This window comes from Papio anubis, chromosome 17, assembly GCF_008728515.1.
Source record: "Papio anubis isolate 15944 chromosome 17, Panubis1.0, whole genome shotgun sequence".
Classification (NCBI taxonomy): domain Eukaryota; kingdom Metazoa; phylum Chordata; class Mammalia; order Primates; family Cercopithecidae; genus Papio; species Papio anubis.
In genome coordinates, this window is record NC_044992.1 from 60,248,397 (window position 1) to 60,263,940 (window position 15,544).

Sequence of the window (15,544 nt, forward strand, 5' to 3'; positions counted from 1 at the left end):
TTTTTGAGATGGAGTCTTACTCTGTTGCCCAGGCTGGAGTGCAGTGGTGCGATCTCGGCTCACTGAAAGCTCCGCCTCCTGGGTTCACGCTATTCTCCTGCCTCAGCCGCCCGAGTAGCTGGGACTACAGGCGCCCGCCACCACGCCCAGCTAATTTTTTGTATTTTTAGTAGAGACGGGGTTCCACCATGTTAGCCAGGATGATCTTGATCTCCTGACCTCATGATCCGCCTGCCTCGGCCTCCCAAAGTGCTGGGATTACAGGCGCGAGCCACTGCGCCTGGCCATCGGCCTCCCAGGTTTAAGCGATTCTCCTGTCTCAGCCTCCTGAGTAGCTGGGACTACAGGAGCATGCCATTGCACCCAGCTAATTTTTAAATTTTTAGTAGAGATGGGGTTTCACCATGTTGGCCAGGCTGGTCTTGAACTCCTGACCTCAGGTGATCCTCCCACCTCAGCGTCTCAAAGTGTTGGGATTACAGGGGTGAGCCACCGTGCCCAACCAGAAATCCCATTTCCTGACCTGTCCCATGACTAGGTGATCTTTGATCTTTGAGCACTGAAATCCCAGGAACTGAGTGGGCATTGCCTTTTCTTTTACTCTGGCTTCCTGTGGTTGGTGCAGTCCTGACCACTGTCCTTTCCCTGCAGGTTTGTGGATTTCCATGCAGCTGCCTCCACCTGCTCACCCTCCCGGGCTTCCTTGCTCACTGGCCGACTTGGCCTTCGCAATGGAGTCACGCACAACTTTGCAGTCACCTCTGTGGGAGGCCTTCCGCTCAACGAAACCACCTTGGCAGAGGTGCTGCAGCAGGCGGGTTACATCACTGGGATGATAGGTAACTCTGGGCCCCGTCTGCCTGTTGCATTTACTGCAGTGGCAGTTGCCTTGTGTTTGCAAATCCCAAACATACTGCCTGTCTGCTTTCCTGTTCATGTCTTGCTATGTAAGTTAGGGATGCTCTCAGCTATAAGGAACTGAAAAGACCTAACAGTGAATTAAAACATACATGGAGCTATTTTCCTCCCATTACCGCAAGTTTCAAGGTAAGTGGTTGCTTTCATTAGCTCAGCTGCTCAAAGATGCTGCCGGGAGCCAGGTGCGCTCACTCGATCTTTCTGCTCTGCCGTCCTTAGCATGTAAGTGTTTTGTGTTTGTCCTCATGCTTGCTGCCTCATGACTGCCATCCAGCAACTTTAGGCCCCTGAATCATGATTTGGCTCAAAGAAGGAAGAAGAGAGGGGAGGTGGCTCAGCTCTGCCCGCGCCCCAAGAATTGCACTTGCATCTTATTGGCCAGAGCTGGGTCTTTTGGCCACGCCTCACTGCTGCACTCCCAGATTGAGAAACTGGGGACAGCGTTGTAGTGACTGACTTGAACTTGGGCATGGTAATCTCCCTCCCTTTGAACAAAACCACAGTTCTGTTAGCAGGATACACGGGACATGGGCATTGCTGGGAGACCAGCAATGTCTGCCATATTGTCCAATGACTTCCTCTCCTTTAAAACATTTTTAAGGCATCTCTTACTCAGCATTTATTATGTGCTAGGCACTGGGCTGAGTATTTATTGGCATGAAGATGATTATCTCCCCCAGTGTATTGGCAAGAGAACTGAGTTGCAGACCGGTGAAGAGAAGTTGCCTAACCTGGAGGGGCGGAGGCCAGGTCTAGACAGGTATATCTGGTCCCAGCCTTGCCCTGAGGCTCTGCCTCACTGCCGTTCTCCCCTCCAAGAGCCAAGACAACCCAGTATTCCCAGAAGTACCCTCAGCTGCCTGCATTTGTTAGTCTAACTCTCAAAGAGCTGGGCCCCTTGGGATCCCTGCCTTCTCCACCATACAGGAAATTGCAAGGGAGGGAGGGTGCGACCACAAGCGGGTGGCCCTGTGGGCATGCCTTGGGTGTCTGAACCATGTGAACCTGCGGGGGGTTGTTCTACCCAGACCCAGGGCTGCTGCCTCTGCTATTGGCCCTTTTGTCCCACTCTGGGTTAAAGAGCCTGATATCCTTTTACGGAAGCTCAACCTGGAGTGTGGTATTCTTTGTCCCAGAAGGGGCAAGTCCCAGGCTGTAGGAGAGACCAATTAAGGTCCCACACTTCTCTTTTACCAATCCCTTTCTTCCCATACCCCAAGGAGTCATTATGTTAACAACATCAACACCAGGACACCATTTGTAAAACTGCCACTGTGGGCTGACTCTCCTTACTAGGCCAGTTACACGCGTCCGTGTAAACCCCACAGCTGGCTGAACAAAGGGGCTCACACCTGTAATCCCAGCACTCTGGAAGGCTGACGTGGGAGGATCCCTGGAGCCCAGGAGTTCAAGACCAGCCTGGGCACCATAGTGAGACCCTGTATCTACAAATAAGTAAATAAATAATAAACCTTATAGCCAGGAAGGGTTTGGTCTCAGGGCTGTCCCAGACTCAGCCCCTATGCTGTAGGAGGGGGGCTGGCTTCTTCTGGAGCTGTTTTGACCTCACCAGCCCCTCCCTTTTCATGCTTTTAAACTCCAAGTAAGCAACTGTTTGCAGCTTGACTGTTTAGCTGCCATTCCTCACCCCCTCACCACTCACGACACCTTTTGCACATCCTGGGCAGGATATTTAAGCATATCCAGCTGTTGAAATTATGAACTAAAGTACACTTTTAGGAAAAATTAAAGACCCGCCAAAGGAATATCGATCCATTTACAACACTCACACTTTGCTTCTCATCTTGGTCCATGTGTCTCTGTGTTGCCTAGCTGTGCAAATACCGCTGGGCTCCACTTTTTCCCCCTTCACATTATTCTATGTTTCCGTGTAATATAATTTTACATATTATAATTTTTATGATTAAACAATACTTTTCATAATTTTAATATAAAGTCATGTTCCCATGTAATGTTTAATCCAAATATTTCACATAATGCTTAATCCATTTCTCTCAATTTTTTTTTTTTTTTTGTTTATTTGAGACAAAGTCTTACTCTTTCGCCCAGGCTGGAGTACAGTGGCTCAGTCTCTGCTCACTGCAACCCCCACTTCCCAGGTTCAAGTGATTCTCCTGCCTCAGCCTCCCGAGTAGCTGGGATTACAGACATGCACCACCACGCCCAGCTAATTTTTGTATTTTTAGTAGAGATAGGGTTTTGCCACGTTGCCCAGGCTAGTCTCAAACTCCTAGCCTCATGTGATCTGCCTGCCTCAGCCTCCCAAAGTGTTGGGATTATAGACGTGAGTCACTCAACTGAGAGAAATTGAGAGCTCATTTCTCTCAATTTTTTTATTAATCTTTTTTTTCAATCCAATAGAGCAGTTTCAGGGAGGGAATAATGGACTCCCAGAGGCACTTCATCCAGCTTCACCAATTCTTAATTTTTGCTACATGCATTTGCCTTGAAAAAATAGTTTGATAGTGTCTTATTGAGGCCACATCAAATAATGTACTTAGACATACTCCTGTGGTTGCCCGTTAATCTCTCTCGTTTGAGCGGTTTAATGCTGCCAGCGTCTCGATCTTTGTACCACATTCTTTTCTTTGCCTCCTCACCATGGGGGTGACGCCCCTGGGGTCTACTCCTCAGAGCGGAAGAGCAGATCAGAGAGTTCTGACACTGTCAGAGCTCCTGCCACACATTACCCAATTATTCCCCCAGATTGAACGCATTTGCAGACCGAGGAGCAGCGGGGCATCTGAGTTTCCTCATTTGCTGCCCCGTAGGTGTCTCGGTGCTTGAACTGCGGGCTGCTGACGTTGGCTAGAGAGGAAGATGATGAAACCAGGCAGGAAGCGGACATTTCTGAGATGACGTGGGGCGGTGCACCTGCACCCTGGGCCGCCTGGTGTCTTTGCAGGGCCCCAGCGCAGGAGGGCAAAGTGAAGGGGGTGATGGCCCATATGGGGTTGCTGTGTCTGCGGAGCCCTCTTTGAGGGGCAGAGGCTTAGGCTTCTCTGGGCTCCTGGTGATGGGCTGTCTTCCCCTTTCACTGTGGTTTCCTGTGTGGGTCTGGAGTCATCCTTTATGTGTCCCTGTGGACAGCATCTCGGCCCCAGAGAGCAAAGCGTGGCTTGTATACCGCATTGCAGCCTCTCTTTGCTTGTCCACAGTGTAAGGCAAAGCCAATGGAGAGCTGAGTGTGTGATCAACTCCTCAGGGGGCTGTGGTACCCCTACGGGGATTCCTCTGAAAATCTCTCTTTTGTTTTTCTACAGGCAAATGGCATCTTGGACACCACGGCTCGTATCACCCCAACTTCCGTGGTAAGAATTCTTTTGGGGATTTGTTACCTGGGAAACAGAAAATAAAGGTCTCTGTGTAAGACTCCATGCACAGCTAAGCCATCCTGTCTCTGCGGGCAAACCTAAGTTAGGACATCTTTGTTCACAAAGTCATTTGGGTGCATTTGGGGTGCCAGGGCTCTCCAGGACCTTCCATCCCACTTGCTGACATCTTCTTTGGCTCCCCTTCCTTGGTGCCTGTCTGCCCTTCCAGCTGCCCCATCACAGGCCCAACAGCTTTTTTGCCATCTCTTGGTTCTTTACACCTCAGGGAACATTCTGCCCCATGAGGTCCAGACATGGCTAATCTGGGAAGAAGTAACAATTGACTGATGGGTTCACCGAAGCAGGAAACCTGGCCATAGACCCAAACAGGAGATGCTGCCTCTTGGCCTCTTCCTGCAGCCTTTGCTGCCTCACCCTCTGGCCTTGGGGAAGTAGGCCAAGATCAAGCTGCCAAAGCCGGTTCTCTGAAAATCACTTTGCTGAAGGGCGGATTCTCCAAACGTCCAATTCACTGAATTATTGATGGGTTTTCAAAGTTGCCGTTCGTGCCACTGTCCTTTTCCATTTCCTATGGGAAGCCACGGACTTTCTCTTGAAGGCAGTTTACCATGATCTCAGCTTTGGTGGCTTCTCCTCTCCCTGGCCCCTTCCTCTTCTGCCATTTTATAAGCAAATGTGATTCTCTGACTATTTTGCAGACTTCTCCCCTCCCCTGCCCCAGTATCTCTCCCTATCTCTGTGAAAAATGGCTGAATTGTTCTGTCCTAGACCTGGCAGAAGGTTTTCATTGGAAGTTTTTTGCATTTGGAGAATGACTTTCAGAGGGTTGGCCTGGAGCCGGCCTTCAGCAGCTACCCACTGGTCAGTAACCCCATTGGCTGGCATCTTCTTCAACTCTTACCTCCTCTTTGATGCTTATTGCTCTCCCTCTCCTCCCTTGAGCCCCTTTTCCCAGTTGGGCATTCATGGCATCATCCACATGTGCTTTAAAAAAAGTGGCAGGCCGGGCACAGCGGCTCAGGCCTGTAATCCCAGCACTTTGGGAGGCTGAGGCGGGCAGATCACAAGGTCAGTAGATGGACACCATCCTGGCTAACATGGTGAAACCCCGTCTCTACTAAAAATACAAAAAAACTAGCCTGGCATGGTGGCAGGCGCCTGTAGTCCCAGCTACTCGGGAGGCTGAGACAGGAGAATGGCATGAATCCGGGAGGCGGAGCTTGCAGTGAGCCGAGATTGCGCCACTGCACTCCAGCCTGGGTGACAGAGCAAGACACCGTCTCAAAAAAAAAAAAAAAAAAAAAAATGACAGATGGGGGAAGTGAAGACCTGGCTTTTGCACTCACTAAAAATTACTCCAGAACTTATTTCCTCCTTGGTCTTCAGTTTTCTCACTTGACAATTGAGGGGTTGGACCAGATCAGGTGTTGGCACCTTGAGCGCATATTCCTGTGGTGAGGGGATACTGAGACCAGCTCCTATGCAGCAGGAAGTGGTATCATGATGGATCTGGTGCCTGCTGCGGGTGTGGGAAGTGGGAAGAAAGAGTACCTCCTACCTATTTGCTGTCTTTGGACCAGACAATTCCAAAAAGCCTTCTGGCATGGAAGGCTTCTTCATGCTCGTGTCCAAGTTCACTCCTCTTCCCTCCTGCCTCTTATGTCCTCTCTGTGGTGCGCTGTCCTGGTTCCCCATCTCACTCTGTCACCCAGGCTGGAGTGCAGTGGCATGATCTTGGCTCACTGCAACCTCTGCCTCCCAGGTTCAAGTGATTCTCGTGCCTCAGTCTCCCGAGTAGCTGGGACTACAGGCACCCGCCACCATACCCGGTTAATCTTTTGATTAAAAGCTTGGGTTGGAGAAGAGATAGAATGAAGGAGGAATTCAGAAAAAAACTTCAGATGCCCTGGTTTATGCCAAGCACACTCACACATTCCTTCTAAGTACACATTCCTTCTAAGGCTCCTCTTGCTGCCCTGGGCTGTTCCTCAGGTCAGGGCTCCTGCAAACACAATGAGGTCTTTCTAGCACTGGGGTATGAGGATGCCTGTGATCTAGATCAGTGGTTGGCATAGACCTGTGGTCCAAATCCAGTATGCTGCCTGTTTTTGTAAATACAACATTATTAGAAAACAGTAAGGCCAAGCACGGTGGCTCACGCCTGTAATCCCAGCACTTTGGGAGGCCGACGTGGGTGGATCACCTGAGGTCAGGAGTTCGAGATCAGCCTGGCCAACGTGGTGAACCCCTGTCTCTACTGAAAAAATAAAAAATTAGCTTGGCATGGTGGCACATGCCTGTAATCCCAGCTACTTGGGAGGCTTAGGCAGGGGAACTGCTTGAACCCGGGAGGTGGAGGTTGCAGTAAGTCGAGATTGCACCACTGCAGCCTGGGCGGCAAAACTGAAACTCCGTCTCAAAAAAAAAAAAAAAGAAAGAAAACAGCCAATATTTACAGTCATTTGTGTACATATTGTCTATGGGTAGGTTTGCGCTACAATGGCAGAGTTGAGTGACCTTACAGAGGTCATCTGACCCACAAAACCTAAGATGTTTACTGTTTGGCCCTTTCCAGCAAAAGTTTGCTGTCCCTAGTGGAGAGTCATCCTGACACCAAATGCAGTAACATTTCAGGGCTATGTTGTGTACCTAAGGGGTAGCCAAATCCATTTGTGCAAACCAAATTAACAGGAAGGTAGCATTTTAAAAAAAATACAGCAAACAGGGTGATCATGGTGGCTTACACCTGTAATCCCAGCACTTTGGGAGGCCGAGACAGGCGAATCACTTGAGGTCAGGAGTTCGAGACCAACCTGGCCAACATGCTAAAACACTGTCTCAAAACAAAACAAAACAAAACAAAACAAAACAAAACAAAACAAAAAAACAGCCAATATGTCAATATGTACAGTCATTTGTGTACATATTGTCTATGGGTGGGTTTGCACTATAATGGCAGAGTTGAGTGGCCTTAACAGAGACCATCTGACCCACAAAACCTAAACTGGCTGGGCTCGGTGGCTCACACCTGTAATCCCAGCACTTTGGGAGGCCGAGGCAGGCAGATCATGAAGTCAGGAGATCGAGACCATCCTGGCTAACACGGTGAACCCTGTCTCTACTAAAAAAAAGAAAAAAAAAAAATTAGCTGGGCATGGTGGTGGGCGCCTGTAGTCCCAGCTACTTGGGAGGCTGAGGCAGGAGAATGATGTGAACCCAGGAGGCGGAGCTTGCAGTGAGCTGAGATAGCGCCATTGCACTTCAGCCTGGGTGACAGAGCAAGACTCCACCTAAAGAAAAAAAAAAAGAAAAAAAACCTAAAGTGTTTACTATTTGGCCCTTTCCAGCAAAAGTTTGCTGTCCTTGGTGGAACGTCATCCTGATACTGGATGCGGTGGCATTTCAGGGCTATGTTGCATACTTAGGGGATAGCCAAATCCATTTGTACAAACCAAGTTAGCATGAAGGTTTCAATTTTTAAAAAAATACAACAAACGGTCTGGGCGCAGTGGCTCACGCCTGTAATCCCAGCACTTTGGGAGGCCAAGGCAGGTGGATTACTTGAGGTCAGCAGTTAGCGACCAGCCTGGCCAACATGCTGAAACCCCGTCTCTACAAAAATACAAAAATTAGCTGGGTGTGGTGACGGGTGCCTGTAGTCCCAGCTACTCGGGAGGCTGAGGCACAAGACTCGCTTGAACCCAGGAGGTGGAGGTTGTACTGAGCTGAGATCATGCCACTGCACTCCAGCCTGGGAGACAGAGTGAGACTCTGTCTCAAAAAGAAAAAAAAATACAACAAACACTTACTAGTTATTCTACATACACCACATATTGGGTTGGCAAAGATCTAGTATCTAACTCGAGGAGTGCATCACTAATGGGGAAGACGGTATTACCCAGATGATAAAAAGTCTGTAGGTTATGCTAGGAGAATGGGTTGAGTGCAGGGCTGTGGCAGGCGGGATTGAGTGCAGGGCTGTGGCAGGTGAGGAGCAGGGAAATTCTGTAGGAAACTTCACACTCAAACTGGGCTGGGAAGTGCTAATGCAGTTTCACCTGTGAGAGACACAGAGCAGATAATTCCAGGCAAAGCCACCAAGGCCCCAAGGCATGAGGCTCACAGGGAACTGAAGGGAACTTGCTTCTTTTAGGAAGTGTGCTTATAGAGAGGGCCAAAAAGCATTTTTTGGGGCAGGAGTTGAAGCTGAAAACACAGCTCTCCCTGTTCCTGTTCCCACCACACCCAGCCTAAAATTTGAGGCTAATGAGAAATAGCAATTCTTTGTGAGATTTGAATTCTATCTACCTCTAAAGAAATAAACAGCTGAAGCAGTTACCTGGGCAGTTGGGGGAAGGTTTCATTTTTCTGGAGAATTTGTTCATTCTAGTTGCATATGCAGCTATAGCCTTTGATTAAAAGCTTCGGCTGGGCTGGGTGCAGTGGCTCACATCTGTAATCCCAGCACTTTGGGAGGCTGAGGTGGGTGGATCATGAGATCAGGAGATCAAGACCATCCTGGCTAACATGGTGAAAATCCATCTCTACTAAAAATACAAAAAATTAGCCGGGCGTGGTGGCACGTGCCTGTAGTCCCAGCTACTTGGGAGGCTGAGGCAGGAGAATGGCATTAACCCGGGAGGCGGAGCTTGCAGTGAGCTGAGATTGCCCCACTGCACTCCAGCCTGGGTGACAGAGTGAGACGCTGTCTCAAAAATAAAATAAAATAAAAATAAAATAAAAATAAAAATAAAAAAAGCTTGGGCTGGGTAAGAGATAGAATGAAGGAGGAACTCAGAAAAAAACTTCAACACAAAGGCTTTGGATCTCAGTGCTCACACCCTTCCATCCCTCACCTTCACTCCACCACTCCAAGCCCAAATTCTGCCAGCCTTTTGAGTCCCAGCTGAAATGCAGTATCTTTCAAGGAGCATTTTGAGATTCCTGCCCCATCCCCATCCCACCATCTCTATCGGGGGTAGCTTCCTCTGATCACTGTTGTTGGCTCTCCTATTCATCTCTTATTGCTTAATCTTTATATCTTATTTTCTCTTCACATGAAAAGTCTCTTGAAGGCAGAGTTCATTATTTCTAAAACTTTTTTTATGATTTTTTTCTCTGTGGATGTGGCAGCTAAGAACAACTGATTTTCTTTTTTTTTAATCCCTTAAAGTGTCATGTGTTTAGTTGGTTTTCACCAAATACTGAGTATGTTCATAATTTCATTGAAGATGTTAGGCATTCAATAATTCTCTCCACTTCCTCCCAAACTGGGTTAATTCTAATCACAAGATGTTTTGCAAATCTAATCTAACAGCCAGAACCCAGCAAAGTGATTTTCTATGCATACTACAAGGGGATATTAATCAAATCCTCTTTTAATTACATACTCTATAGCACTGCAGTATTAAATCATAGGAAATTACATTTTTGTCGTGGGTGTACGAAGGCAAGCACATGGAGTCACAGCCACGTGGGGGTGCTAACCAGTTGCTTCTATTCCAGGTTTTGATTACTACTTTGGAATCCCATATAGCCATGATATGGGCTGTACTGATACTCCAGGCTACAACCACCCTCCTTGTCCAGCATGTCCACAGGGTGATGGACCATCAAGGTAATGCTGTCTGACACATTTGCGATAGGCTCCAGGACAAGGCAAAGTTCCAAGACTGTGGTCCATCAGCAATAAATGAAAGATGCAGACAGGAAACAGTTAAGACGGCAAATAAGATACACGGTACATTCTGTGCAAATTTAAATGTTATTTGCAGGGAGTGCAAGAAACCTTTCAACGATGAGGTCCACAAAATTCTTCTATTGAAATTTTCCAGGTTCCTTGGACTAGTGAGCTCAGCTGGGGACAGCCTTGGGCTGCCAGGGTCTCACACATATGGGGCCTCCCTCCTCCTCTGCCTGCTGGCTTTGCTTCTAGCCCAGACACTGGACATAAGGAGGGAGGGAGGAGGAGGGAGAGAGAGAGAGAGAGAGAGAGAGAGAGAGAAAGAAAGTACATAGGATGCCTTTTGAGCTTATCACCCCATGGACAACTAAGCCAGCGTTCTGATGTTGGAATGCCAAACAGACACCAAACAGGATGTTTTGAAAAAACATTTAATGAAATGGGAAAATGCTTATGATATAATAGTAAGTGAAAAAAAAAATGCAGGAAGCAAGTCATTAACAGTAAGATCTTAATGACCTCTGTAGCCCTATCTTTGTAGTCCTATTAACAGAGACTCAAAAGAGACGTGCCAAAATGTTATCAAGGACTTTTTCTGGTTGTGGGACTCAGGGTTTTCATTTTCTCTTTTTTTTTTTTTTTTTTTTTTTTTTGAGACGGAGTCTTGCTCTGTCACCCAGGCTAGAGTGCAGTGGCGCAATCTCAGCTCACTGCAACCTCTGTCTCCCTGGGTCAAGCGATTCTCCTGCCTCAGCTTCCTGAGTAGCTGGGATTACAGGCGCCCACTACCACACTAGGCTAATTTTTGTATTTTTAGAAGAGACGGGGTTTCGCCATGTTGGCCAGGTTGGTCTCGAACTCCTGACCTCAGGTGATCCACCCGCTTGTCCAAAAAGTGCTGGGATTTCAGGCATGACCCACCGCAACCAGCCAGGTTTTTATTTTCCTCTTTCTCATTGTATTTCCTAAATATCCTGCGGTGCATTTATGATCACAAAAAAAGATGATAAGCCTTACTCAGGTAAGAATGCAGCACAAAACATGTGTTCCCTTGTTCAGACAGTGCACTGTGGTTATTTCTAAGGCTACAGGTGTCTGAGCCACTTGAGAAAGGTGAGTCTCAGCTGGTCTATCTATAAAACAATAGTTAATATAATAATGGGTATTTGTTGAGAAATTGTTACAGTCTAAGCACTGTCTATGTTTATCTGTAATCCGCATGACCACTGTGTGAGGTAGGTATTTCTTAGGTTGGTGCAAAAGTAATTGCGGTTTTGGCCATTACTTTCAATGGCAAAAACCACAATTACTTTTGCATCAACCTGTTACCTGATTTTACAGATGAGGAAGCTTATGTTACCCAGGTTACACTGGAGCTGGAAAGAGGTAGGAATGCTCTCTGAATCCAGAGCCCATAAGTCCCTTCCTGTCTTTGCTACTCATAGTGTAGTCACTGAACTAGCCTAATGGATATCACCTACATGCTTGTTAGAGGTGCACGAATTCACACCCTACCCCCAGGTCTGCCTTTTAACAAGACTTACACGTGCAGTAAGCTATGACTGCACCACCGCACTTCACCCTGGGCGACAGAGTAAGATCCAGTCTCAAACAAAAACAAAAACAAACAAACAAAAACCCAGGGATTCTGCACATTATGGCACGAGAAACGAGGCTATAGAGCATCCTGCTGCCCTCCTCACCCACTGTGGCCTGCTGGGCACACCTGTAATCACACCTGGACATATGGAGGTATGACATATGTCAGCCAGTCTCTTTTAAAAAATTTAAAATTTTTATTTTTTTGGGGGGGTGGGGGGATGGAGTCTTGCTCTGTTGCCCGGGCTGCAGTGCAGTAGTACTATCTCTGCTCACTACAACTTCTGCCTCCCGGGTTCAAGTGATTTTCCTGCCTCAGTCACCTGAGTAGCTGGGATTACAGGCTTGTGTTGCCACGCCTGGCTAAGTTTTGTATTTTTAGTAGAAATGGGGTTTCACCATGTTGGCCAAACTGGTCTTGAACTCCTGACCTCAAGTGATCTGCCTACCTTGGCTTCCCAAAATGCTGGGATTACAGGCATGAGCCACTGCCCCTGGCCTTTTTCTTCTTCTTCTTCTTTTTTTTAAAATTTCAATCCTGCTCCTGTTTTAGTTTTTTAAATTAAAAAAAAAATTTTTAATCTATGTTAAAAATCTCTTTTTAATCTATGTTAAAAATCCAATAGAAAGCCAGGTGCAGTGGATCACTCCTGTAATCCCAGCACTTTGGGAGGCTGAGGTGGGTGGACCTTGTGAGCCCAGGAGTTTGAGATCAGCTTGGTCAACACAGCAAAACCCCGTATCTACAAAAAATACAAAAATTAGCTGGGTGTGGTGGCCCATGCCTGTAGTCCCAGCTGCACATGAGGCTGAGGTGGGAGGATGGCTTGAGGAGGAGGTTGCAGTGAGCTGAGATCATGCCACTGTACTCCAGCCTGGGTGACAGAGCCAGATCCTGCCTAAAAAAAAAAAATCAAACAGAAAAAAATGGTGGCTTAGGAGAGAGAGAGGAAAAAAAGGAAAGAATGTAAATGACTTATGAAGTTGCAATGATATAATAAAAAGCTGAAAAATTCGACATAAATATGAGATTAGTGTTATAATGCCCAGCATGGTGATAATTCTTTTTCTCTTTTAAAAAATTTGGGATGCCTATAATCCCAGCACTTTGGGAGGCTGAGGTGGGCGGATTGCTTGAGCTCAGGAGTTCGAGACCAGCCTGGGCAACGTGGCAAAACCCCGTCTCTACAAAAAATACAAAAATTAGCAGGGCGTGGCAGCACACACCTATAGTCCCAGCTACTCAGGAGGCTAAGATGGGAGTTTGAGGCTGTAGTGAGCTGAGATTGTGCCACTGCACTTCAGCCTGGGCGACAGAGTGAGACCCTGTGTCAAAAAAATAAAACAAAACAAAAATTGTGGTTTTTAACAATTATCTACCCAGTCTGACCATATCTCCTATATTTCTATAATGGGGTGTGTGTGCATGTAGAGTGATGGGGAGTTTTGATTTCTTCACAAATCCGTCCCAGCACTATTAGGACGATGTATTTGCCTGAGAGGACTCCATTCATTACCACCTCTGTCTCCATTGCTCTCAGCTTCTCTCTTAGTTCTCTTTGGTGACCAGGACTGAGAGCTTGAGTTTTTTTGGAATTCCTAATACACTGAAGCTGTGTGCAATGCACTAACCATTTGTTATCTCCTTTAGACCACCAGCACCCCTATAAGGATGGCACAGGCCATCCAGTGCTACAGATAAGGAGATAACTCTGGGAGCTTAAGTAACTTGCCAGAGATCGTGACTGGAGTCAGACCATGACTTAGCCACATTGATGGGCAGCCATGGGTCAGATTCATTTCCATCTGTAAGATCAAAGCTTGAGCTTGTGTTGCTTTGTTTGGAGACAGAGTTTTGCTCTTGATGCCCAGGCTGGAGTGGAATGGCACAATCTCAGCTCACTGCAACTTCTGCCTCCTGGGTTCAAGCAATTCTTCTGCCTCAGCCTCCTGAGTAGCTGGGACTACAGGTGTGCACCACCATGGCTAATTTTTGTGTTTTTAGTAGAGATAGGGTTTCACCATGTTGGCCAGACTGGTCTTGAACTCCTGACCTTAGGTGATCCACCCGCCTCAGCCTCCCAAAGTGCTGGGATTACAAGTGTGAGCCATTGTGCCCAGCCTGGTCCTGAACTTCTGACCTCAGGCAATCCACCCGCCTCAGCCTCCCGAAGTACTGGGATTACAGGCCTGAGCCACCGCGCCTGGCCATGAGCTTGTTTTTTTTTTTTTTTCCAGGAGATGTTATTAGTTTAACTCTTATTTTTTTTTTCCAACTGCTGAAGTTTCTCCAAATTCTGCAAATATGGCTTAAAATTCAAATTGTCCCAATCCATCTTATGTATTCCTTTTTTTTTTTATTGAGACCGAGTCTCACTCTGTCACCCAGGGTAGAGTACAGTGGGATGATCTCAGTTCACTGCAACCTCCGCCTCCCGGGTTCAAATGATTCTCCTGCCTCAGCTTCCCGAGTAGCTGGGATTACAGGTATGCACTGCCATGCCCAGCTACTTTTTGTATTTTTAGTAGAGACAGGGCTTCAGCACGTTGGCCAGGCTGGTCTCGAACTCCTGACCTCAAGTGATCTGCTGGCCTCGGTCCCCCAAAGTGCTGGGATCACAGGCATGAGCCACCACACCTGGCCCATCTTATATATTCTGTCCTATTGACAGATCTGGTATTACATGAAGTCCCGAGTGCTGACTTCAGAAAACGCCAAGTTACACACCATACACAGAGGCTGGGATTGAAGTGAGACCGCAGAGAAAGCCAGCAATGGGGCTACTGACTGGCGGGGGGACTCTGCTTGACATCATTTAGCCTCTTTAGACCTCAGTTTCTCTCCCTGCAAAATGGAAGTAATAAAAAATAACGTCCCTAGCTCACGAGAGTCTTTGTAAGCTTTAGAGAGTGGTCAGCTTGTCCGAGGAGCCTAAATATCTATTCAGAGGGAATGGAAGAAAACATTATGCATAGACTTTTACACTTGGAGGAAATGGCCAACCGGAATAATCATCTGGGGCCAGAGTTGTATTTATGTGCATATGCATTGTTGCATTAAAGCATTTAGTTCTGCTCCGTGAGTACGTAGGAAATGAATACTCTACGGTCTGTGGTTTCCACACAGCAACCTTCAAAGAGACTGTTACACTGACGTGGCCCTCCCTCTCTATGAAAACCTCAACATCGTGGAGCAGCCGGTGAACTTGAGCAGCCTTGCCCAGAAGTATGCGGAGAAAGCAACCCAGTTCATCCAGCAGGCAAGGTGAGGAGCCTCCCTCCCTCCCCAGGGCCTCCCGCTGCTTCCACCTACCCGTGCACACACACCACGTCCCTCGGCCTCGGCACGCTTGAGGCCTTGACAGAGTTTTGCTGCCCAGCAGAGATGGATGCATACATGTCTCCTATAAATAAAGCTGGAAAACAGCGCCTTCTGGAAATCCGCAGTCCTGGATTAGAGATTCCTCAGGTATGTGCCTAGAGTCCCTAGGGCTTATCCCTCTGTTGCTTTGATCATGTTCCACTGCCATGATCATTTTGTCCTCTCCTTCGAGGTTATAAGCTCCTCGAGGGTAGGGCCTGCCCACTGCACTCTGTGCACTCAAGACATTTGTTGAGCTCACTAGCTGGCAGGATATATTACTTTTCTATTGCTGCTATAACAACCAATCACTAATTTAGTGGCTAAAACAATAGTAACTTACCCTGCTACAGATCTGGAGGCCTGAAATGAGTCCTAGGGGGCTAAAATCAAGGCATCCGCAGGACTGTTTTCTTGAGGAGTCTCTAGGGGAGAATTCCTTCCTTGCCTTTTCCAGCTTCCGGCATTTCTAAGCTAGGGCCATATCATTCTCAACTCTAATTCTGTTGTTCAACGTGCCTCTTAGTCAAATCTCCCCTCTGGCTCCCACTTAGAATAACACCTGTGATGGCGTTTAGGGTCCACCAGGAAAATGCAAGGTGATCCCCCTACCTCAAGACCCTTAAC

At 47.4% G+C, this 15,544-nt stretch overlaps 1 protein-coding gene across 25 annotated transcripts in view; it reads left to right on the plus strand.

Moving 5' to 3' along the window:
- Window positions 1-15,544, plus strand: part of ARSG (arylsulfatase G) — a 151,499-nt gene that overhangs the window by 81,218 nt on the left and 54,737 nt on the right. For 24 of the 25 annotated variants that reach the window (XR_002517902.2, XR_002517903.2, XR_004179293.1 and 21 more), the window contains 4 exons: window positions 652-839; window positions 4,203-4,250; window positions 9,780-9,891; window positions 14,684-14,821. Coding sequence is in view for 21 of the 25 variants with exons in the window: in XM_003913331.5 (XP_003913380.1) it covers window positions 652-839; window positions 4,203-4,250; window positions 9,780-9,891; window positions 14,684-14,821 (486 nt within the window). In the remaining 4 variants the exon portion in view is untranslated. Of the gene's footprint in view, window positions 1-651; window positions 840-3,128; window positions 3,707-4,202; window positions 4,251-9,779; window positions 9,892-14,683; window positions 14,822-15,544 lie in introns of those variants that run through there. The other variant, XM_031657162.1, reaches the window with a different exon arrangement.